The sequence below is a fragment of the Mytilus californianus genome, unplaced genomic scaffold, assembly GCF_021869535.1.
Source record: "Mytilus californianus isolate M0D057914Y unplaced genomic scaffold, xbMytCali1.0.p SCAF_1, whole genome shotgun sequence".
In the NCBI taxonomy this organism is placed as follows: domain Eukaryota; kingdom Metazoa; phylum Mollusca; class Bivalvia; order Mytilida; family Mytilidae; genus Mytilus; species Mytilus californianus.
The window spans coordinates 3,766,270-3,793,478 of NW_026262581.1; the positions used below are offsets into that span (position 1 = coordinate 3,766,270).

At 32.9% G+C, this 27,209-nt stretch overlaps 1 protein-coding gene across 2 annotated transcripts; it reads right to left on the minus strand.

The window, feature by feature from the left end:
* Nucleotides 1-7,281: 7,281 nt before the first annotated feature.
* Nucleotides 7,282-17,199, minus strand: LOC127735521 (uncharacterized). 2 transcript variants are annotated; one of them, XR_007998453.1, is made up of 7 exons: nucleotides 17,065-17,199; nucleotides 16,132-16,171; nucleotides 15,197-15,348; nucleotides 11,806-14,239; nucleotides 9,809-9,866; nucleotides 8,866-9,026; nucleotides 7,282-7,533 (listed from the first exon to the last, which is right to left on the minus strand). XR_007998453.1 is itself a non-coding variant. In XM_052245750.1 (6 exons), exons 1-6 carry the CDS (start codon nucleotides 17,120-17,122, stop codon nucleotides 7,457-7,459), a joined length of 546 nt encoding a protein of 181 aa, XP_052101710.1. In that variant the 5' UTR covers nucleotides 17,123-17,199; the 3' UTR covers nucleotides 7,282-7,456. The 2 variants fall into 2 exon arrangements, 1 of the variants encoding a protein (XP_052101710.1); XM_052245750.1 differs by lacking the exon at nucleotides 11,806-14,239.
* Between the last annotated feature and the right edge of the window lie 10,010 nt (nucleotides 17,200-27,209).

The window sequence follows — 27,209 nt, forward strand, 5'->3', positions numbered from 1 at the left end:
TAATGTGTAAAGTATCACTTGGTTTAAGATCCTACAAGTAGAAATATACTTCAATAATTGCCTATATGTTTGATAAATCTTATTAAAGAGAGGCGAAAAATACCAGAGGGACATTAAAACTCATAAGTCGAAAATAAACTGACAACGCCATGGCTAAAAAAGAAAAAGTCAAACAGACAACAATACACAAAACACAAAATAAAAAACTAAAGACTGAGCAACACGAACCCCACCAAAAACTGGGAGTGATCTCAGGTGCTCCGGAAATGGTAAGCAGATCCTGCTCCACATGTGGCATCCGAAGTATCCCCAATTCTGTGTTCCCGCAAGTAATCTGGTTGACAACGTTATCTCCCAAGATGACTATTCCAGTTTCATGGTGCATTATTCATTTTAGAATTCGACAAATGCTTTTTTTAAATTTAGTTTGGTAGTTGCTTCTTACAGTAAAATTGCAAATGTGTATTGTATCTGTATACATCATCAGTACACAATATAAAACTAGACAAAGTGATGCCCCCGCACTTCATTCTACAGTAACTGTATTATAACAAAGTCAATGTAGGACTTTCTTTGAGATATTATTGTGTCTGGGAGACACATTTGATGCCCCCGCAGATGCAAAGTGTTATTTTAAAATAACTATAACATTTAACCGTTTATACCCCAAAAATGACAAAGTTCAACTATCTCCCTAAAGAGCAAATTTTAATAAAAATAAAACCCTGACCACATGCACACTTTAATATATGTACAAACAGCCAGCAAAGTGAAAACTTCCTAGCAATCAAACTGTTGGAGGAGTTATCTGGAAACGCTCCTCTTATGCAAGTAAATACTCCAAAAATGACAAAGTTCAACTATATCTCCCAAAAGAGCAAATATCAATAAAAGTCAAAACCCTGACCACATGCACACCTTCAATATATGTACAAACAGACAGCAAAGTGAAAACTTCCTAGGATTCAAACTGTAGGAGGAGTTATGCGGAATAACTATATACCCATAATGGGACGGACAGAAGGACGGACGGACGGACGGACAGGGGTAAAACAATATGCCCCCAAATTTTAGTTGCGGGGCATAAAAAACAAGTACATAATTATATATAAAAATAAGATGTGGTATGGTTGCAAATGAGACAACTATCCACCAAAGTTCAAATGATGTGAATGTAAGCAATTATAGGCACCCGTACGGCCTTCGACAATGAGAAAACCCACACCATATAGTCTATAAAAGGCTCCGACATAAAAATACGAAACAATTCAAACGGCCCAATTTATTACAAAACAATTTACGAAAAACAAATATGGCAGACAAGAACCAATGACAACCACTGAAATAAAAGCTCCTGACTTTGGATAGACACATAAAGAATATGGCGGGGTTAAACGTTTTTGAAGCCGCCAACCCTCCCCTAACCTGGGACAATGATGCAACGGCACAAGATAAGAACAAACTATACAAAACAATAAAGGAAAAACAAATATGAGAAACAGCAATAAACGACAACCACTCAATTAAAGGCTCCTGACTTGGGACAGGCACATATAGAATGTGGCGGGGTTAAACATGTTTGCTGGCGCCAAACCCTCCCCCTCATGTGTAACAGTACAACATAAGAACAAACTATAAAAACAAATTGAAAAATTCTTCACTCATAAGATCTATACAATGAAGAAAATTATTAAAAAAAAAAACACAGACCGGGCGTGGCAGGGTATTTATACACTCTCACAACAACAAAAAGACGACACAAAGAACAGATCTGAGAGTACTCGCAGTTACTGACAGCTAGTTCAAAGCCAATAACAACTAATAGAAAAATCATGTTTCTAAGACTAAAAGACATGTATTGCTTCAAGTTACATTATATGTCGAATGAAGTAAATGTGTCATATTTTTATTATATTCTTTCTAAAAGAAGTTCATTAAGTTTATTTACATTAACATTTATGACATTCTTAGAGTATACAATACAGCATATAGCATACATTATAGTTCCACATATATACCACTGAGCATAATATCCAAAACTACACAAGGTCAACCCTGTCTAAGATATTTACGCCTGAGTTTAAGCAGAATTATAATTCTGATATACAAATCACGGGGGTAATAAAAACATAAGCCGAAGAAAAGAACATATTAAAAACACAGAATTGTAAATCCCAAGTTGTCTCCCTTAAACCGATTTTGATATTGACTTGACTTCGCTATGAAGCAATTTTCCAATATTTTGGCGAATCCAGTCGTCATTTCGTTCTCAAGATTACTTTTTGTGATAGTGAATGCCAGGTCTTGTGACACTACCGAGAGTGAACTCATGTACTCCGGAATGATAAGAAGTTTACACCCATAATGTTGAGAATGGCAAGTAAGCGTGGGTGATGCATTGTATTCGGTGGTGTCCAAATTAAGAAAAAGATGAATGGATTTGGGCTGCGACAAGTGTGGTCATCTGTCACAAATATTCCATACGGTCAACTAAACCGTAATTGCATCCGTGAAACTTTCGAAGGATCGAATGACTTCAATTTACCGATTTCGAACTCTTGGTTCAATATCTTTTTTTTTAACAGCCCTATATGAAGGAAGTCATGAAAAGAATTGACGCCCTAGTATTTATTTACTAGTACACTATATGCAGGCGCTGCTGAAATTTTACTACATAGAAATCGAAAGTTCAAAATGAGAAAATTGAAATCCTCTTTTTTTCGTAAGGTTTCAAATAAATCCCAGATAGTGTGAAAGCTTAACCACTTTTAACCTTCAAAGATTAACATTCCACGAGAATTGTATTGACATAGTGATTATAAAGAAAACGTGTCATTCACTGTGTTTGAATGTGTCAAACAAAATTAAATAAGAAAGTCATTTGGGAATAAATGTGTATGAAATAATTTACCTTCATTTAGTATACAGAGTGCTAAAATGAGTATCCAAATAAAATCAGCCATTTTACACGTATGGCAAAAACTTCACGGTGGTCAAGCTCGGCATATATTTCACTGTTTTGTTTTGTACATATTTTTTTACAATGCAAGTTTATACACGATTAATTTAAAACCAAAACATTAAACTTATTGTGAGACACAATTGAATTAAAATGATTTAATGTAATCATGATTTCATTTATTATGAAAAGTTCATTATGCCTATTGTAAGGACTTCTTATATAATACATTGTCACATGTTAATTAAATTTATTTGGAATGTCATAAAATCGCTTACTTAATTCAAATTTTTAATTGATTGATTGGAACTTATTTGACGTCTCATTGCAAATATTTTATGCATATCCTAGACGAGAACATCAATGAAAAATAAATATAAAAGTTTGTCTCTGTAAAGTGGGTCGACTGGAATGCAGGGTAGGCACTTAAAATCGCCACAGGCAAAAGGACGGAATGTTGGACAGTTAGATTTGTAAGGATTCTGTACCGTGCATTTTGCTCACACGGTGAATCAGACTAGCCGTCCCATTTTGACCGAAAGTGAATGCGTATTTATACATCCCAGGGTCAAAGGAAGTTGGACGCCATTATCGAGTAGGGGTCGTATCTCTCCAGCAAGAGGAATGGAAATAATTGATATACCCTTGGGAACTGCTGGGGTGTACAGTTGTTGGAAAACCGTAGGAAATATTAAAATACACATATATTATCATTTTGATCATTGAAATGACAAGTAAAACAAACACTTTGAAAGTCTGTATGTGTATTGTCAACAACAGAGAGAGCAGTTTAAAGCGTCAATGGGAGTCCATCTGTGGATACTGAAATTTTTCCATTTAGGAATTTTTTCCAGGAATTTTCAAATGTCTTGTATCAAACGTCTCTGACAAAGCGGATGCAGGATAAGATTTGTTGTTACCCAGTCCATTGTAATGCATGATACCATGACCCTATATTACATAAAGGGGGGTAACATCTTTCTCCCGAATATTTGTTTAAAAATAAAATAATTCTGAGCTATTCATCACAGAAGTTTAATAATTGAAGTAATAAATAGTTCGTGAGATATTTATTTAAAATCCAACAGAGCATCATACAGTTCAAATCTGTTTTTCATTCTCCTACTTTGTAAAACATTGTTGAAGTACTTGCACCTTCGTGTCAACTTGTTTTATTTTCCTAAACTTTATTTTTAATGTCTCGATCCTCGCTGTGATTAACATATATTCGAAGGTAGCAAGAAACTCGATGGTTGTCTAAGACATTTGGAAACAGTCTTCCAAAGGACGAATTGACATGTGTCATTATATGTTTGAGATAAATTTTCTTTATTAAATAAAATACCATGTGCCCGGAGGGCGATCAGATTAATTATAAGTTTCATTATTGATTTGTCTTTTATATATATTTCTTGGCTTGGGTCTATTAATTTGTTCCGTAATTATCTCAGGTAATAGTATTCTACAAAACATGTTTAAAAAGAGAAAAGATAAAAAAAAAAAAAACAGAACGTAAATATAAGATGCAAATGAACAATTTTCTGTAAATAAGCATAAAAAAGCCATTGAGTAAAAAGATGAATGTTTTAAAAAATAGTAAGTCTAAAGAATTTTGGGGGATATTGAACTCGTATAACTGAGAGAGAAAAAAGGACTAATATTCCTGTTGACATACTTTTTAAATTTTTTGTAACCGGAGAAGAAAAGAAACCTCCTTTTATACTGTACTACAGTCTTGTTACTGTTAGTTACAATGGACACATAGCTTGGTGTAAGACTGTAAAATCTGTGCTTGATACTTGTGGACTATCAAATTTATGGAACAATAATTACATGAAAACAATTTTACCAATTCAAGTGGATTCAAAAGATATGTAAAATCCATTTATGAAGAAATTGGTCTTTGATATATATAAAACGAACAATTAGATGTAAATTTGTTGAAAATTTCACAGTTGAAGAACAATTTACAGATCGTTCTAGTACCATCGGCATTTGTTCTCACAGATATGAAGCTCATCCAGGGTGGCTATTGTGATTTATTCAAGTGCTAGTTTGGTATGACCTGAACTTTATTTGTTCCAAAGTTATAGTTGTTCTGTTCATTTTGTTTATTTCATATGATTATTTATGTGTTATAATGCGGTCTAAGATAAGAGTACGACATACATGTGTTTTACACACTTAGCCGTATTCCTGCAATTTACCTTAATTATTATGGTTTATATCCGTCTTTATATTCAAATAGTGCGCAACAAAGAATATAGATAAAGGGACACTCATTGTTAACTACCAAAAGCTACTCTTGAGAAACCTTTGATAAAGTGATAATTGTTTTTAATTCATAATCCCCACTTTTGGCAAAACTTGAAAATATATTTTTGTAACTTTATATTTTTATTGGTCAGATCCCACTTGTCAATCAGATTTTGAATTTTATTTTATAATTACTTTGTGTTTGTTGTTTGATAATGTTGTTGATTGTTGAAATATACTAATGTAAATAAAGTATGTAATCTTTCTAGCAACAAAGTCGACAAACGACTCGACCAACTACGATTATTACCCAAGGAAAGATATATTTCTAAACTCGAAGTTATCTATTGCGACTGGAATATGGACTGAGATTGCGTGAGACGATATCATTTGTACTATCAAGTTCAGAAGAAGTTATTACTTTTGGTAAATGCCTTTTATACTGTACTATGAATTTTTGTTTTATCTGTTCGGTCTCGCCATATCTTATCTATGTTTAATCTCCTTGTACATCTGGTAATCTGCTTTTGAGCCAATTGGCATTTTATTTGCACCAACAGAAATCTATCATTTGCGCCTCAAACCATATTTCATTTGCGCCAAAGTATTACATTTCATTTCTACCAATGATACTGGTAAATAGTATAAATATCAGGCCTATATTGAAATATTGTCATTAATATTTAGATATGAGCCGAGGCCTTACCCAAAAAGATGTTTGTTTATTTGTAACTGTGAAACATTATTTGAAAAACTCGCAGTCGCATTAAATACGCAACAGGAGTACATGAATATGCAATATTGATACAGAAATACAATGACATAATAATACAATACATACACAACAATACAATAGCGTAACACAAAACAAAAATAAGAAGAATAGTAAATTAATTATACTGTTTAAATAAAAAGTAGTGCAGATATACAGCTGCATTGTAAACAGTGTTTACAAATAGTTTAATAAAAAAAAAATTCCATCAAATTTTTACTACAATCGTTTAGCTTCTGAGGGGCTGCCTACCCCAGCCCCCTGCTTACAATTTAATTTCCAGTGACTATACCACTGATAACGATTTATATAAATCCTGTATACAGTTGATGTAAGTTATAGTTTGGACATTATGGGAACGTTGCACAATGATAATAACCAAACATCTTATGTACTGATGGGTTAGTAGTGTAGTAGGTTGGAATGTATTTGTTGCGTAATAGAACTACTAATATATCATTCTGGTTACACACAAATAGAAAATGCATTTCATCTCCAACCATATTTTGACAGTGTTCATGTCTGGGATTCAGCATTAGCCCATCTGCCGGTTTCAATGGGAAATTTAATATTGGATGTACGCAATTTACATATGATATGTCTATTTCGTTTAACTAATCTGAGACAGTATGGTCACAGTCTACAATTCTGATTTAAATTTTGAATACAGTTCACCCCTTGATGAGTTGTGAACTTGGGTGTACCAATACTGGATAGATTGGTATTGTAATCTTTGTTTAATGGTATGTTTAAAAAACTCAGGATTGATGCCCTCTTGGTTGTACCATATATTACTAAATCCTGTGTCATCAAAACTACTTTTAATATAAGTAACCCATTTAAAGTCTGTATTGATTTCTTGAAAGAGTTTATACATTAACCTGTACAAGATGCAAGTTGGTGTTTTACGCCAATTTCAGTGCCCTATTGCGGAGTAGCAGTAAAAAATATTTTCAAAGTGTAGTGGTATGAAAAAACTCATCTTAGGTATCAGGTTTATAATTTGGCATGCAAGATGCGCGTTTCGTCGGTATAAGACTGATCAAAGAAAAGGCAATAGTTGTCCTCTCAAATCAATGACTGTATTAATTGTAAAATAAGGGGAATATATTGAGCACGATGTGTCTAATCTATCTAAAGTGTGTTTGTTGCTTGTTATTGTGGAAATAGTGTCCAATCACATCATAGTTACTGTGTATATTGTGCAAATAGTGCCCGATTACATCATAATAACTGTATATTTGCAACAAAACCAATACCGTTTTAATGTACTGGAATTCGATATAACAACGACTTAAAATATTTTTCTTATTTAATAGCTGTAATAAGTATATTGCACAAGCATTGTAAAAAATTTTAAAAAGTCTTTCTCTTTCTCTCTCTCGCTCTTGCTCTCACGTTTCTCTCGACGTTGTATTTTTGTCTTTTTCCTGAAAACGTTTAATAACATAACTTTCCAAAGCAGTATGTTACACAGTCACCGGTTGCTCAGTTGGTTGTTCGGTATTCCTGTTGTTAGTACGTCTGGTATATCGCGGTGGTTGTCCTGTAATGGAAAATTGTTTTTCATGAATGTAGGTTTTTATTACTCTGTGTTAGTATCTCTAAGAATACAAGAAATGGATAGTATGAACACAACATTGGGAAACATACAGATGTATCCAATTGAAGGTCATTTGTTCAATGTCATTCGGAAATATATAGATGTATTCAAATGAAGGTCATTTGTTCAATGTCATTCGCAAATATATAGATGTATTCAAATGAAGGTCGTTTGTTTAATTTATCCTTTAATGTATCAAATGGATCACAGACTCAAATGACCGAGGTGCACAGAATGTTTCCTAATAAATGGAGAATGGTCCACGATAGACACTATATATATATGGAAATATAAATTAGGAAAACGGGGTAAAAAAATTGAACAACTCTATAATGGAAGGTGCACAACCTAAATTGGTTTGGGTGTGAAGTTCAAAAGATCTGGGTAAACAAAATCGGTACCATCTTTTGAAAACTTTGCTGAAAAACGACTTAGTGTGGAAAAATGGGGCAAATTTCTAAAATAGTTCCATCAAAGCAGGTGCACAACACCAATATATGTGCAATCATCCTGTGAAACTTCAAGAATCAGGGTTAAAAAAAGAGGAGTTGATTACACAAAATAGTTACTGTCCTTTTGCAAATGTTGCAAAAAGAGGACTTAAGTTCAAAAGTTCGAAAAAATGTGCCAAAATCCACTAACAGTTCCATAAAAGCAGGTGCACATCTTTAACATATGTGCAACCTTTCTGTGAAGTTTCAGGGGTCTGGGTTGAAAGCTTAGGATGAGTTGATTACACAAAATAAGAACCTACCATTCCCGCCTGCAAACCCATCCGCCATCACCATATATACTATAATCTAGTTTTGGACTTCGTCCAATCCAGTCAGCGATGGTGTATTCGCAGGACTCTAGTTAAAGTCAGCGTATCTCGTAATACGTTTTAAAATCTCTAAAATGGCATGTTAACTTTGTGCAATGTTTACCTTTTGAATGCACATATCGTTTTGGATGATTTATATGTCGAAATAATGTAAATATTAGTAAATATTACTAAATTATAAACATTATTATTTATATATGATATAACTTTAAAGAATAATGCCATTTTTTTTTGTGTGTATTATATATGTGATTTAAAAATGACATGATTTTCATTAGTTATGTTTTAAGAATCGATATTTTTCAAATTTAGATTAGTAAATGTAAGTATATTTTCTATACCCTTTCAGCCAGTCTTTTTCTTAATAAAATGGATGAAATTAGATTAACAACTGGTTGCACACGATTCAAATAGTCAACCCGTATGTAAATATTTTGAAAATTTGCCGTCACCTGAGCGTCCCAATGGATTAGTTGATACTGTTAAATCATGTATCAGATTGTCACCATTTTCCAACATCCGTATATGTGAACAAGCAAGGAGAATAACAATGACGATCAAAAGTATTGCCACTATTCCACCAATTACCATGCCAACAATGGTCCCTGCATCGCTGAAATGAGAAAAATAAGTCAAAAATGAAAATAACAAGTGATAGCTTTGTAAAAAGGTATACAGTGATCTGCAGTATCATAAATCAGGTCTTGTATACCCATGCTGTAATTGTATTCCTTATCTTCCGTATTTAATATCTTTTCCTGTCCGGGACATGTTCCCAATTCTATATCTTATTATAGCCAACAGAACCTTAGCCACATCATAAGGTAACCAGTAAGAACCGATCTTGTTAAGTAATAATTTCAAAATGGCGTGAATACTGAATGAAACTAATAGTTTCGCATCGTGATACTAAGCAATACCGGAGTCAAGACAAAATACTAAGTTGCATCCGTCAAGAAGAGAACTAATCCTCGAAAAATCAATAGGATTGCAAAAATGCTTACCAGCATGCGTGCGTGTTTATGTGAGTAATATTAGCCAACATGTTAAATTTTAAGATAGAATACAATGATTCTCAGCTTTCGAAAAACTTTCGGCGATTAAGAGAATTATTTAAGTTCGGTAGCAAATTCTTTCCGCGCGTCATACAAACTTTGTGCTTCGTTCAAAGCTTGTTCACCATCACTAAAATTGCAAAAAGAAGCATTTAATTCTTAATTACAACTTGCTTCATATCAAGCTTGGCGTATGATCAATACTGTCACTGCTTGGTTGCAAATCTATACAGTAAAGCGTAGCCCACTTTTTCCAGTCTTACAATTTTATTATAACTCGATGGTTCACTAGAAAATGGAAATGCATAAAGTGTTCTCAAACCAAAATTGTTTCACTTACAGATTGCAAAAGTTCAATTCTTTAGTAGAGTTGCTGCATAATCCGGCCGCACTTTTCACTAGAAAGATATAAAGATATGAATTAATTAACATTATCAGTTATTATCATAATTGTTTTGTAAATGCTTTCGTTATTGACTGCTCAGAACCATTTTCAAAAATCATTCGAATCTTTAAAAGAGTCACTTTGTCACAGCTTTATGAGTGTACTTTGAGGCTTTCCTTAGCAGTGCAAAGAACTGAATAACAATTGACGTAATGCGTATGTTAAATGGTTGAAACATCTCTATTGTAACTGTACCATATATAAACCTTTTAATTTGCAAATCCCGCTTTGTTTCCTCAGTGAAATATGAGAATATCAAAGAAAATGTCCATACCCGAAAATATAACTTCCTCGTGGAAACAACCACAGGTGTCTGTGGACCCCTTTTTCTGTGTTTAATGATTTTTGTGAATGTTCTTTAATATTTCAACCTATTTAACCTTATTTCAATTCTTATTTATATAATGTTACGATAAGAGAGGATAATTAACACGTGTTGTCCCTCTATTATTGTGGATAATACGTGCTGCCCACTATTCTTAGTGTCCGCTCTTATTGTTAGATCGTATAGAAAATAAGTTGCAATATTTTAGAAAATAACAGAAAAATCTAAAAGAGAAAAGGGGTGTCCATTTCCATCGCTTTGGAAACCAAAACTGTTTAATTTTTAGTTTTCGAGGGTAACTACTGCACATCTGACATTTCATGCATGTTCAGGACGAGAACAAATAAACAATAAATACAATAGGTATAGGTCCTGTAATAGATGCCTTCCGGAATGAAGGTCGGGGAAATTTGGACAGCCACGGGAAAATGAGAGTATAATAAAATAAGGACAGAAATTTAGCCTTGCAACAGGCCACCTACAGACCCCTCAAAGAGTTGTTGCAAGGGTTCTTTTAAACGTACAAAGAGTGTGGCACTCTCTTTACACGAGGCATTTGATTTAATGTCCCCATTCAGACCGGACGTGGCTGCGAACTTGTACATCCCGCACAGCCAAACGGACGCCCCACTTTGGCGAGGGTTTTACTGCCGGTCGGAGGAAGACCAATTGTGACCATATTTCTATTCCCAAGTCACCCTTGGGGGTGATTGTCTGACAAAAAGTCGATGTATTTCGACTATTATAAGATATACTTTATTACTTGATGAATCGATATATTTTTCAATGAGTGCTTAACGCCAAGCGGCAAAAATTCCATGCATATTTAGGACTATACAATGTTAATGAGATATTAATGTACCCGTTTTTATACTATACCGACACGCTGTACAAGAATTAGAACGTAGCTCACTAGAAAAATGTTTTCAGGAAACATATAACCCTACTCAGACACATTAATCTGACTCCGAGCATGTATTAAAATTCTTAATTCGGGACGACTTGTACATATTTTCGTACTTGATTTGGCCTTTTAACTTTTTAGATTCGAGCGTCACTGCTGAGTCTTTTGTAGACGAAACTCGCGTTTGGTGTTCAAAATTATAACTTATATCTTTGATTAGTTTTTTTGGTACAAGAGCATTCTAATTTTAATATCTTATCTTTTTTAACTTCTGGTACGATCAATTGAACTGACCATTGCAAGAAAATGTGTGTTTGCACAGGAATGGTTAAATGCTTGAAAAATACGATACAATGAACTCCATACAATATCTACCTTTGCTAAGTCTCGCCTCTCAGTTATTACAATATTTGACTTAGACGGAATCTTCCGCTTTGTTTAGACTTTCCGAATTGCAATAATATGGGTTTTATTCTTTTCTCCAAAAAAAATCAATATATACTGATATATGTACATGCGGAAAAGTACCACCGATATGTTTAATACTGAAGTAATTTTCTATCAAATTCGTCTTTCAAATCGTCTTTGTAAATTAATTTTGATACGTTTAATTTATTTTTGTAAAGAAAGAAAACATAGACCATACAAAATAAACTGTCTTACCATTTGTCAGAATAACACATGAGCACACATACACAATTAGTATCATCTTAACATTTTATTTAAAACCTCACATACATGTACATGTATAGTTATTGAGTACATGTAGATAAATATTGACTTATATAATTTAATGGATGAACTATTTAGAAATGACAAATAAAAAAATCTTTTTCATTGGGCGGCGTCACAGTCCACTTGATTAAGCTCTTTGTAAATAATTACCCTTTTATATTACACAACTAGGTGTAAAACATTGTTTGATATAAAGATTATAATCTTCCGTCATTATATTCTGTAATGTTCTTTGAATACAAAATATTTGTGATAATTTGACTGTTGTAAAATCAAGTATTACCTAATATTATCCACATTCTGTTGGCTAAACACTTATGTTATATATTTAATTACGTCAGTAAGCTTTCAATTGAATGACATATATCTTTATGTAAAAAGATTTATATATGAATTCGTTAGGTACGTATGAACGCATTCTGTCACCTCTGGTAATTGAATACAGTGAGAACGTGTTTGGTGATAATGATGGATGGCTCTTTAACATCCAGTGGCAAATTAAATGCATGTTCAGGACGAGAATATGTTAATGTCATATGAATATGAGACCTGCTTTGTACAGGACCTACTCACTAAGCCAGATGATTAATGCACTAGTTTGTAATGTAACGGTCCACAGGAAGACTTGTCACCCTTACCGTACACATTATTTTGACTCTGGACCGACTAGTCTTTGCTCTTACTCAGTTAAAAATAAACAATTTTGAAGTCTTTGGTTTAACCCAGCCGGTTATTGACCCAGTTATTGGTACTCGATACATAAGGACAAAGTTGAAACTTTGACTTTGACACAAAAACATAAGTCTACTCAATTTCCTCCTGTTTGTACATATTCACAAACAATCACATTTATTCTAGATCGATAGGTAGTGGCTCTTAATAAATCATCAGCCGAGCGGCACAAGATTTCGACATTTTCAACATACCATTGTGTGATAAACATACTAGTATGATAGATATATTTTGAACTTTATGAAGTAGGCTGTTCACAAATATGTTATATAATTTTTTAAAAACACAATAATTTCCGCTTGATAAGGTAGAAACATAACAAGAATTTAGAAAGAGAATGACATTACAAGAAGTAAACCTGACAAACATAACACTGTTTCATTGGTCAAGTATCTCTAGCAATACTATATATTTTTAGCTGGCTAGAATTTGTTACAGATAATTTTAGGAAAATTGGGAAGGTATATTTTTATACAGTAAAAAAAAATAATGCTACAATGTACATAAAACAAAACGATAAAAGAAGTTTATTAGCTGACATTATTTAACACGGGCACATTAAGGGATTGTATTCACGAAGTTTGATCTGATTTATCGAACAATTTCGTTAATGCTTTGCATTGTTTGATATTTTGAGAAATAGTAACACTGAAGCATGATACCATGACGAAATATGATTGTCTTAAACTTACTTTCCGTGTAAGAGGCCACTAAAATGTATACAGAATCTTTGTAAGTTACTCTAAAAATTAGTGATTCTTCTGTCCGATCTAGAAAAGATCACCGCCTCAGCGTATTTATTTATTTATTATCTATTTGTTTATCGTTCATTGCAGAAGTTATCTTATTATAGCATTATTACCCATTGGGAGCTGTTGGGAAAACATGACAACTGCTTCTATTTAGAACCAGCAGTAATATAATGCATAAATGGTGATTTGTTTGTTATTAAAAAATCGTGATTTTGATGCCGATCTAACTGCCAACTTAAACCATGTTTACCATTTGATAATTTTGGCATTATATGTAAACAGCCTCTCTGGAACCGCAAACAGATATGAAGAATAATATAGTTTTACCTAAAATTAATGATTTAATTTGTAATTTGAAGGACATAATTTATTACTTAACTTTATATGTATTTTATACCTTTATTGATTAAGGTCACGAAACAATTACAGACTGACGCAGTTTTGTGAACAGAGGATGCCATCACATTCATTAAAATGTGTGATCTTAGTGACGATCTAAAATCCAAGATGGCCACTACCTAGGAACATATAGTTTTACACTGCCAATACCACATGGGTAATACATGTAAACAGTTTCTTTTCTTTGTCGTAATCAAATTTATCTTATCTTAAAGTTATAAAAAAATAATTCAGTCAATCTCTCAGTTCTGGTGTAGAGATAATATTTGGAGTATATGAAGGAGGTGATATTGCTGGTATACATGACGGTCGGATAGAATGTCCATGCAAGGAACTACTTGTAGCATTAACCGTATGTTCCTGTTCAAAAGTGTTATTATCTATAGATTGGTTAGTCGTATTCGTCAATGGTGGAAGTCTAGTGCTAGGAAACAAGGAACTGTACCTAGGAGGTCCTAAAGGCGGGCGATCAAGATTCACTGAAAAAGAAAGCATAAATATGTAAGCTGCTTCAGTGAACCTCGACAATGTTTATAAATGCCATAACATTTGTTATTTCAGGGGGTCGCAACATCGATCAAGACCAAGAAAGAGGTTATTAACTTTCTGAAAAAGGACCAAAATATCGTTCTCCATCAAAAATTAATTGGAAAGAGTGTCGTCTGGTCAATAAAGATGATCTTGAATCCGATGGTAAAAATTGTTGTAAACGGTAGAAATCTTACCAAAACATCACTTGATTTTTGTTTGAATAAATGTATGAATATTGTGGATATTTGCAAATCACATTTTGAAAATAATTTAAATAAATGGGTTAATAAAACGCCCATTTCTAGAATTAGAAATTTACTTCAAGTACTCGTAAGCGTTTTATGTTCGTACCGAAAAGCATTCACCAATATTGTACTGGTATAACGTATACATACAACACAGAAGTTCTTTAGAATGGGATTATAGATTCTTCTGTTTTCAAGGCCGTGCGCTCAAAAGAGTCAAATAGTAGACAACTATATTATTTAGATATCTCAACTTAATGTCTCATCTGACCATTTGAAGTTCCCGACTATGTATTGACTATACCAAACTACATAATATCATCATAAAGTCCGTCAAATATACTTTCATTTCTGTTTCTAGTAAGTGTTCTGCAAATAATATTTCGGTCCGTTTAGTGAGGGAGGTCGTGGGTTTTTTGGAGAGCACGCTACCACGAAACCACCGAGGCGGATAGAATTATCGAAGAAAATGTTCAAATAAAATGGTAATGATGGATCAACAATTTGCTCAGAATGAAGGTTAAATTGATCATTCAAATCTTGCTCTCTCTGGTGTGCGATCTGGAAAAAAAATAATAACAAATTTTTATAGAAGCAAAATATATATTTAATATTTAGACAAGAAAGTTTGGAGGTGTATGACTGAAGACTGTAGTATACCTGTAATATTAGTTGTATTTCTTTGAACGTCTTCATTTGGTTGTACAGAACACATTTTGGACTTACAGCAAACTACGATAATAAGACATGTAACAACCACTAACATTACACATATACTTCCGAGAACAGCACCTAAAATAGTTCCATCAGAACTGGAAAAAAAGATTGTATAAAACTGTATTATTATTATTAATTATGATTTTCGTTTTTGTTGTTGTTGTTGTTATTATTGTTGTTGTTGTTATTATTGTTGTTGTTGTTATTATTGTTGTTGTTGTTACCATTATAACAGGTTCAGAAACATCGATCATGTGAGGAAACTTTATCATTAGACAAGTTTACTTTACTGCAATGCGGCGAAATAATGATAATTTGTACCAAGGAATATTTTTCTGGAAAGAAATGCTCCCAGGAAATATTTTTCCGAGTAAAAGAAATGATATACGTTCTTTAAGTCATCCTATTTTCATGCGTATAATCTAATTTCCCCTTTGCAGCTAATTGAAATAACTAACAATATAAAAATAAGGAGATGTGGTAAGATTGCCATTTTGACAACACTTTTTCACCAGAGTTCAAATGACGTGGATTAACACCTGGCAGATACTTATAAAAGAAACATTGGTTCAAATAACGCCGGCAATTGTAAAGAAGAGGGTCTTACAATTGGTATAGGCATGCTTATAAGTCGAACGCCATCAAATTAGAACAATTTGTAAATTCTACAAGAAGAACCTATCTGCCATATTTGATTTCGATTGTTGCAATTGTCACAATCGAATCAAAGAAAAATGCGATCTGTATAATCACTCTAAGGAACGTTTTTTTTCAACAAGGTTTCAATAATGTATTATAATGTTTCGTGAAAAGAATATCAAAATATTATTTACGACAGACGCCAGGTAAGTGACAGTAAATGTATTTATATGTTATACCTTGAAGAACTGGTATTTCCTTCGGCACTTACAAAAAGACCTGAAAAAAAGTTGCTGTTATAGTTTAAATATTCGCAAATCTTATTGAAATACGTTGCTACTTTATAAAGATTCCATGTATTGTTTATTGTTTACTATGGACAGGAGTTGGTTTCACAAAAAACTTACGACTAAGATTGGTCGTAAGTATACTGAATTCTTCATGACTTACGATCAATCTTAGTCGTAAGTTTTTTTGTGAAACCGACTCCAAATATTAGTTTTAATATGTGATAAGTCAAATTTAAGATGCTCATTCAATTTTTTGGCGTGATTTTGGCAGCTAATGCCGCCTTAATGCGATATTAAGGGCCGTATTAAACTTGCAGTGAGATTTTGTTCTGTGTGGAAGGTATAATAACTTTGAAATGAAGAACAGCTATTAATACGTCATTACTTTGTTTTTGGTTTTGTCCAGTGCGTGCAGTGATTGTCTGCTATTAATTGATACACTATATATCTCTTTTTATTAAAACTGTAGTAGTGAGTTATAAAAAAAACAATGGAATACATATCATAAAACTTGACTAATTTGAGCTTAACCAAAAAGAAAAACTCCCTTGCTATAAGATGAGAAATATCAAGTTTATCGTTTTAGAACCTCCGCAATTAAAAGAGAGATGAGCAGCAACATAAACGTAAGAGTCTTTTGATTGACTGGATATTTCCCTTTAAATCGTGCGCTATTTTTGTCTCATTGACGCATACCTCAAATCTTTTTTAAATGTGTCGTTGGGTTGCTGTCTCTTTGACGTTTACCTCAAATCTCTGTTTAATTTGTCGATGGATTGCCGTCTTTTTGACGTATACCCCCAAATCTCCGTTTATTCATCAGTTAATAAATTAAAGATCTTGGTAAGGACCAGTGACATAAAGTATGTAAAATACACTTACCAACTAATTTACAGCAAATTAAAACAAACACGATTTTAGATCCCACTATTGTAAACATTGCAGATAAATGATCCAAAACCTATTAATTTGAATAAATACATGATTGCATTATAAGCAATTCACTGTGCATAGCGTGTCCATAGACAAAAGAATCAGTCATTATACAAATGTATACAATATTAAATTAAGTTATATTGTTAAAGTAAACAGATATAACCTTTCATTTTTATTCATACTTTCAGTATTTTAGATAAACAGTCACTGATTGGTTAACAGTACAAAACAATGATAATACATGTAGTCTCAATATGCCTGAAATATTTGCAACTGGACGTTAATGGAACAACACTTAATCAATGAACATTATGTAAAATGTAATTGCTTACTTGATTTATTTAAATGCATTAAATTACCCTTGTTTTACATTGCAGGCAACCAAATGTCTTGTGTAATCCTTTACATGTACAGTTTTTGTAATATGTTTTAAAAACCCGTGTCAAAACAAAATCTTTTTTGTTGGAATGAATCATGCTGATAGAAAATGAATATTCTTTTATTTACAAATGTCTGAAAGTCATCTTTATACCCGGACAGAAAATAAATGTTCTTTAAAATCTGTCGGATACCACAAAAAAATATCTGATAATTACCACAATATTCTGAACAGATATATCATGTTGAGGAGGGGTATTTGCGAAAAATACCAGTCGAGAGAATATTAAATTTCGCGAGCCGTAAGGCGAGGGAAATTCATTCTCAAGACTGGTATTTTTCGCAAATACCCCTCAAGAACATGCTATATCTGTTTAATTACACCGAATGTTAACGTTCAAAAACGCATTGATGATCGTGACGTTACAAGCGTCCAGTCGGATAGAGTATTTTTTGGCAAATACCACGGCAGAGAGGGTAAAAAAGGCATATCCTTTTTGCATATACCCCGGCGGCGTTAAAAAATGAACGATATTCATTTGATAACAGTAAATTGGTGAAAAATACACTGGCTATTAACCAATCAAAACCCAGGATTCTTACATAAGGTGTAATTACACTTATAATACAACCAGTCCAACCAAAAATGTCAGCATTGTATGCGTTGTTTATTCCAAATATCATTTGCACTGTAGTTGTATATGATTACAAAAAAAATACATTTATTTGCCAAATTTTGTCACTGTCTTAGTCTAACAGCACATCTGTCACACACGGATCTGCCCGATTTTGTTACTGTCTTAGTCTAACAGCATATCTGTCACACACGGTTCTGCTAGATTTTGTCACTGTTTTAGTCTAACAGCACATCTGTCATACAAGGATCTGCCAGATTTTGTCAATGTCTTAGTCTTACAGCACATCTGTCACACACGGTTTTCTGCCAGATTTTGTCACTGTCTTAGTCAACAGCACATCTGTCACACACGGTTTTCTGCCAGATTTTGTCACTGTCTCAGTCTAACACCACATCTGTCACACACGGTTTTCTGCCGGAGTTTGTCACTGTCTCAGTCTAACACCACATCTGTCACACTAGGTTTTCTGCCAGATTTTGTCACTGTCTTAGTCTAACAGCACATCTGTCACACACGGTTTTCTGCCAGATTTTGTCACTGTCTTAGTCTAACAGCACATCTGTCACACACGGTTTTCTGCCAGATTTTGTCACTGTCTAAGTCTAACAGCACATCTGTCACACACAGTTTTCTGCCAGATTTTGTCACTGTCTTAGTCTAACAGCACATCTGTCACACACGGTTTTCTGCCAGATTTTGTCACTGTCATAGTCTAACAGCACATTTGAACACACGTTTTTCTGCCAGATTTTGTCACTGTCTTAGTCTAACACCACATCTGTCACACACGGTTTTCTGCCAGATTTTGTCACTGTCTTAGTCTAACAGCACATCTGTCACACACGGTTTTCTGCCAGATTTTGTCACTGTCTTAGTCTAACAGCACATTTGTCACACACGGGTTTCTGTCAGATTTTGTCACTGTCTTAGTCTAACACCACATCTGTCACACACGGTTTTCAAACATAAGGCTTGATCATGCAAATGCAGTATATATCACTGAATTTATTGCTCAAGGATCGATGTATTTAGTACATATTATATCTGCCATGATTGTTCAATTCATTTTTGAACTACATAGTCTGTATATTCTGTAACATTTACAAACACCGAGGGTCGTTCGTACTATTGCAATCTTATCATATAATGTATAACTAAACAATTTTTAAGTCAGAAATTTCGTTATAAAAATAACTTTAACTCTACTGAATTTTTATAAAGATACTATGATTTGGTTTGGTTGTATTAGTAAAAAAATATCATTCAAAGGAAATATCACATCCTGATTTGTACAATGGTGTTGCTTATAGAGCTTTTAAATCAAGATACGATCCATACAAATCTGTTGGTCCCTTGAATAAACTCATTCTAAAAGATTATCAATTAAGCATTATAGTAAGATCTTTTTATCGTTTTATCGGCGTTTAGTTTTAATAGTTTAATACGTAACTAAATTTTACATATTTTACTATCAAAAGTCCTACATCCTGTCGCTAATTAAATTTTGGCATTGTACGAGAAAAAAGATTTTCCGAGATTGCTTATGACGTATTAACCTAAATCTATTGGAGGTTTACTGATTGGTGTATAAGTCTGGGTTTATCTATTTGATGAAATTGGTCTTTGAACTTTGAAATAACGGCGAATACTCTCAGATCGATACGATTTCTTCCGTCTTTTTTGCTATTTATTGTGTGCCAAGTACAGATCTGACAACTCCAGCCCTTTCCAACTGATTTTGAAAGTATGTTCTCATGCTGTGGTGTTACACCACTGTCCACGGTTTAGGAAGGGTTGTGCGCTTACAAAACCGTTTAACCCCGCCACGTTCATTATGTGCATGTCCCAAGCCAGGAGCCTTTTATCCATTGTTTGTCGTTGTTTACTGTCTGATATGATTGTTTTTCGTTTATTGTAATATTAATCAGGTCGTTAGTTTTTTCTGTTTTGATTTGGTACACATTTTGTCGTCGCGAGGCTTTTGTAGCTTACTTCTAGTATACGGTATTTGTTTTACTCATGGCTAAAATCCTTGTGGTTGACTATAATTGGTAGCATCAGCTTGTTCTTTTGAATAGTTGTCTCATTGGTATCATACCAGATCTCCTTATTTTCATAGGATGAGATGGTTTCTGGTTCATATTTGTTCTCATTCTTCAGTCGTGTAAAACATTTTAAAACTTATAATCTACATTGTAAATGAGGATTATTCAAGAAACTCGTTTTATAAGATACTTTTAAACCAAAACTGTTTGCTTTTGTTTTTTGTTTTTTGTTGTTTTTTTTGGGGGGGGGGTCAGTTTTCATGATGAAAAAAGGGAGATCAACAATAATTGTAGTAAGCACAATCCCATCCTCTTGTCCTTGATTGTCACATCACCGAATGATACTGATCACTGAATGTGTACTTTAATACCATGTACAAAATGACAGGTTCCACCCTATAGATCACCCTCGGTTTTTTATTGAGTTCGTATTGCTTAGTCTTTAGTTTTCTATGTAGTGTTTTGTAGACTTTTTTGTCTTTTCGTCTTTTTTCGTTTTTTGTTTTTGTTTGGCGATGGCGTTATCACTCTCTCTCACTTATGAATTATGAAAGTTCATTGGGTATCTTCTGTCTCTTTTCTTTAACACAAGTTTGGTCAACTAACTGTTCTCGACAAATGATTGCCCTATGACAAATTGGCTGTAGCTTCCTATTTAGTGTAACATGTCTCATTGTATGTGCAACGTTGATGGCATTGGCATTTCATGATACGAAAACTGTTGTTTGGAATCGGAGATTCCCAAAAAATTGACGATCAAAGTATTTAAAAGGTGTGAATAAAATTATCGATTTAATGAACTTCCAACATTTATTCTACAAAAAGTACACAAATTATGTTTTAGACGATTTATGATTTATTTGTTAGTTCTAAAAGACCACCAAACTTCACTAAATTTGTTATCACATTGGAGTGTTGAAATAAATCAAAGTTCAATGATCTCTTCTGCAAATTATTTCACATAGTGTAGCACTCGCATCACATAGCATTTTTACATTATCCAAAAGACAACGGTGTTGTATTGATTTGTTGTATCAAAGCTGATTTAAAAGATTGTGAATCCAAAAACGGATTCTCGTTAGGTATGATTTATCTCCAGCTTCTCGTTTGTGTTGAGATGTATCTTCGATACTGTCGTCTGTAGCTTCGTGCAGATCTAGTCTGCAACAGTTAGTTTCATAGAAGGTTTGGATAACGACTCCTAATATGACAACCATAAGTAGACATCCGAGAACTATACCAATAACAACACCAACTAGCCTAAAAAAAAAGAATTTCCCTTATTGTATCATGTAAAAGGACATTCTACACATCTTGTGAAATTTTGCTTTATATATTTACGCCAAAAGAAAATGTAGGAACATCTAGCCCAAAATTCTTTATACTACAAAAAAAAAGTATTATTAAGTTTCAGCGAGTACATCAAAAGCTAGAATTTCAAAATTTAAAGAAAATCCGAATAAAAATCCATTTTTCATTCGAATTTTAAAAAGGTCTATTTAAATTTTGTTTCCTTGAAAATCGGTCGATGCAATATAATGATGAACTTTTGACACCATTGTTTTCAAAGAAGGTGATATGAACACACATGTTTAATCCTTTCAATTGAAAATGGCAAAACTGTATTAAACAACCATCAAATAAGACCTTCTGAATTCAAATACTGTAAATTGACAAAATTCTGAGTTCATTAATTATTGCAACTGTTAAAAAATGAACAAATTGAGGGATTAATCATTATTTAAAGGTTTAAGGAAATGCTGCATACAAATAATGCTGCAAAATTTTAAAGTGCGAGAACCTGTCCCATCGCAATTTTCCCAATAATAACAGTTAGGGTTAATGTCTCTTGGAATTATTTTTCACATGGGCTTATTGTGCTAATTTAAAAAGTATTTCAATCTTTACTCAAATTCTTTACTCAAATTCACAGTATCATAGCTCCAAAATTTGTGATCCTTATAATATTTGTATAATATCCCCGCCACATTGGTTTCGGTGTTATAGAAGAAAATTCTTTTAAAATTTATTTACCTAAAAACGCTCAAAGAAACATTGCGACTGGATTCCTGCTGGTTGTAGAGAACTATGCATTCAGTAAAAGACAGTTAAACTATGTTTTTAACAAGATAAATTCTCAGAAGTTTATTGACAAATAAATGGTTGCTATAAGTTTCCGATACAAAGACCAGTTCACAAAATATAGTTTTAGAATCGTAGATGGTAACAGGTTTATAAAAAAAAAGCTATATGCGATACAAATCTTTTGACATAATATGAAGGCATACTCATAGAAAACTTATAATGTATGAATTGGTGGACATGAAATTAAGTTAAATAACCTTCCTCTTTAAAACTGAAAATTTCTTACGGCGAAATGTAACGGTTATTTTGTGAATTTTCAGTTGCACTCGAAAGACTGAGGAGGTATTGAAATGAACCATCCAGTCCACAGTGTCACTGGTGCTTTGGGCATGAACCGTTATTTCTTTTCCATTATACAATCTACTGTTATTGTTATATCGTTTGGATAAGAGCAGAACCACATTTAATAAGTTACACATTAGAAAATAGTTACAAAAAAAATAAACACCAAAAAAGAGAGGAAAGGAAAAAGGGGGGGGGGGGGGGGGGGGGCATGTCCAAAGCGCCTGATGTCCACTCCTGTATTTTGTTTAAAAAAATAGTGAACGAGGAAAAATCTTTAATCTGTCTTTATGATAGAATCTATTAGACTCCTTCGTTAATTTCATTTGCAGCGGGGAATTGTGAATTTTTATGAAGGACATTCGTATTATCTAAAATATGGGTTCTTTCAAACGTAAAAAGCCAAGAAAATATTTTGGTGTAGGACCGTTTGTACCTCTCATTGGTTTCGTTGGTTTGGAAAAATAAACAAGGTCAGTTCTTTAAAACAAGATAAAAATGAATAAAACCCCTTTTACCTTATTTGTTCACTCATGTCAACAGTTCAAGGGAGGTAAATCTCTCTAAGGGGCTTGTCAAGTTGAGTATATCAAATTTCAGATTCAAACAATAACTGAAATTTTTACTGAAAAGATCTGTCTAGATAGAATATTTCTGTTTCGAAATAGAATTATAGTAAAGTAGAAAACTATTATAAACGTAAAATATAATTCATTTTTATATGAATGCCATTAATAAAGGAGACATGCGGGTAATAAATACCCCAAGCTGCGGCAAGCTATTTTAATTTTTGCTTTGACGCCTTCTTGCGATGAGGGTTTATAAAAATCAAAATAAAAAAAATACACTCAGCAGACATCTATATTATTTAAATTAGGACAGATTATATCGAAATATAAATAAACAATATAAATCTAGATTAAAAATGGCTCGCTGCTAATCAGATAAACAGACCATGATTAAAAATCTTTAAAAAATGACTATCCCGGAAAGGGAATACTTAAAGATCGATCAGTTGTTATGGTGTAAGGTCTGTATGGTCTGTAAAAATAAAGTAGTATTTTTAAAAAGGAAAAAATACATTTGAAGGATGAATGTAAATCGTTGGAATTTTAACTGGAAATAAAGATTTCAAAATTTATAGGAAACACACATAGAGGCATTCCCGTTACAGTGTGGACAACCGTAGTACTTTTGTTGTTAATAATAATGAATCATTTACCTTTAACTTGTTTGTCATCTGCTATCGATAACAATGGTTTTACGCTCACTCAGTCTGTCAGAGGCCTTCCAGTGGGGATTTAAATAATCATTTGTTACATACACATTTCGATACATAAAATGAAACTCTTTTCTCAAAACTTTAATGGAATTTGTTTGAAATATTCTTTATATCAGCACACACAACAGTTTCATTTTAGAGAATAATAAATGTTCAGAGCTAATATTATTAAATAATCGAAAAATACATTTACACATTTCTATTTTCATTGTAAAAACTTTAATGTCGATGGAGTTAATTCACAAAATACCTTAAGAGAAAAAATATGATACATATATTATATGAACATTTTCATTGCGATCTTAAAAAGGACGAAGATGATATATAAACTGCCTTCAATTATTGTGTGTGTGTGTAAGTTAGGCCGTTTAAAAAAATGAATTGATTCTAAAAAAAAAATAGGAAAGGAAAAAATACTTTTTTTCAGAAAAAAAGAGGGAAAAAAACTAATTGATTTCCATTCAAAATTAAGAACGAAAAAAATACAACACTGAGATTAAAAAGTAATGTTTATGTATGTGCATGAGAACCCCCCCCCCCCCCCCCCCAAAAAAAAAAAAAAACAACACACACACTCAGAAAAGGAAGAAAAGTCGGTGCATAATCATTCTGCTACCAAGGGTTTTTCACATGTATGGTAGTTAGCAGAAAAGTTCCAGTTTCCTATATCCACCAAACTTTACATTTTACCTATTTCGTAAGGCTTGGTCCAAATAGCTTTTTACTGTCCAATATCTTGCAAGTACGAAAGTATATTTTGTGTATGTTTTGTAATTGCACAACTATTGATAGTTGATCATGCATTCGTTCTAAAATAAAATTTTACAAAAGACAATAATTTAAAAGATCCTAAGTGAAAAAATTAGACAACCGCAATGGGTTAATCGCTTTGACGTCCGAAAAAGATAATAGCCAACATATACATTGTAACTTTTAAAGCTAGTTAAATTAATTTTTATGTTTAAAGAACGTGTGATATCTTAAAATTGTTTATCAAAACATAACAAAAACGCAAGTAAAGAATGTTTAAGTATTCAATTTTAATCAAAACTCAAAGGTTATTCCTGTACTAGTTTTTCGAATTATTTGATTTAGGCGTTGAGAACCTTTGGCGACCCCACAGTTAAAATGTCTACAATAGATACGACGTGATAAGTGGGCGTTACAGACAAACGTTCATCTAATCTAACCCAGTCAATGGGAGACCTGACCGAGCCAAGAAATGGTCTCGTCCACACTGTTATAAAAACGATTAAAAGCATTATTCAAAGTGTTGTTATTTAATCGCTTGGTTCCGCATAAGAAATATATGACTTGTACTAACATGTGACAAAAATAATTTTCTGAACTCTATAATTTTACTATTACTTATTTTAACTCTTTTTTAAGAACATATTTCGTTTAAGTTTGGTTTGAACAGACATAAAATTAAAAAGGAGAAACAAAAACGTGCTGAGAATAAAGTACGGCCATGAAGGCTGTACGGTTGCCTATAATTGCTTACATCCACTTCATTTGAACTCTGGTGGATGGTTGTCTCATTGGCAATCATACCCACATCTCCTTATTTTTAAATTAATCTTATAAAAACAATGCCAGTTAACCCTGGAAATTTAGACGAAATTTAAAAGGCACCTTTTGAGTGTGTTAAATTAGTGACATATAACACGGTATTATGTGCAAAAATTATGTCATATCGAAACAGTTGATAATGTGTGAGTTATTCAAGGGACGTCTCCAAAAATATAGTTAAATGGCAAAGTCAATTCTTTTGTTTTTGGTATGTGAAACCCTTACCCAAATAAATCAGATTAAAAGTTAAAGTAGTAGGTGCACAATTTCGTGTCCCATCTATAAAAGAATCATTGCAAGTTTCTGGGAATTCCTCCAATTCATTTCCAATGAGTCGCGACAATCTGTATTCATAAGCCAAGTTAGAGGGTCTAGTTGACAGAGCCATAGAGCGTGTTTGGTGACAAAATAGGACGATATGTTATTAGCGATAAAAAAACCCAAAAAAACCCAAGCTTTAATAGTACAAATTATGTTTCTTGAAATCAATATCCGTATTCAACGGAGAGGAGATTGCCTGTGATATAAATAAATTGAGATCAAACATATAATATAATGAATATGATAGCCAATGACCAAACCATATAAATCAGTTTGATTGGTTTTTAAAAACGGTTTTAGTTCGGGGTTTTTAGATAAGAATACAGCTTACAGTTGATTAATGAATATGCGTTTGAGTACTTAAAAGTGTTCTATAGATATTAAACGATTCAGGGACACTGAGTGATATTCTTTGGCATGAGGCGATAAATTTCTGCTTATTTAAAACTTATGGTCATTGGAATAAAAAAAAATTAGGTTTGATATACTAGTATATATATATAATCCTCGATGTTTGGCATCGAACACTATTGTAAATAACTACCGGTATGTGGTTTGTGAGAATAGATTAGCAATTGTTTAAGTACTTATAATACCAGAAAGATAAATATTATTTAGTCATGATTATTTTATCAAATTAGAGATCCGTTTGTCATTTTTTTTTGGGGAGGGGGGGGGGGGGGAGGGGGTAATGTGTAAGTTTTCCAAGGGACACCTGTGTCGATTACCCTCTCTAAAATATAGTTATTAATGGCAAAGTCAATTCTTTTGTTTTTGGTATGTGAAACCCTTACCCAAATAAATCAGATTAAAAGTTAAAGTAGTAGATGCACAATTTCGTGTTTCACCTATAAAAGAATCATTGCAAGTTTCTGGGAATTCCGCCAATTCATTTCCAATGAGTCGCGGCAATCTGTATTCATAAGCCAAGTTAGAGGATCTAGTTGACAGGGCCATAGAGCGTGTTTGGTGACAAAATAGGACGATATGTTATTAGCGAAAAAAAAACACAAAAAAAAATAAGCTTTAATAGTACAAATTATGTTTCTTGAAATCAATATCCGTATTCAACGGATTGCCTGTGATATAAATAAATTGAGATCAAACATATCTTGAATATGATAGCCAATGACTAAACCATATAAATCAGTTTTATTGGTTTTTAAAAACGGTTTTAGTTCGGGTTTATCAAATAAGAATACAGCTTACAATTTTGAACTATTTTCAAACTGGCTACAAAAAAATTAATCATGATTAATCTCATTTAATTTCTTCACATTTGCATTTCGACCTTAGGCAAAAAAAATAACTCTAATTTCACAGCACTTCAGAATGGAACATCCAGTAGGTGACTCCTAATTAGCATGTTGTACTGTCATCTTTCGAGAGAGAGGGAGCGGAGACAGAGAAATGATTCATTTAAAAAGA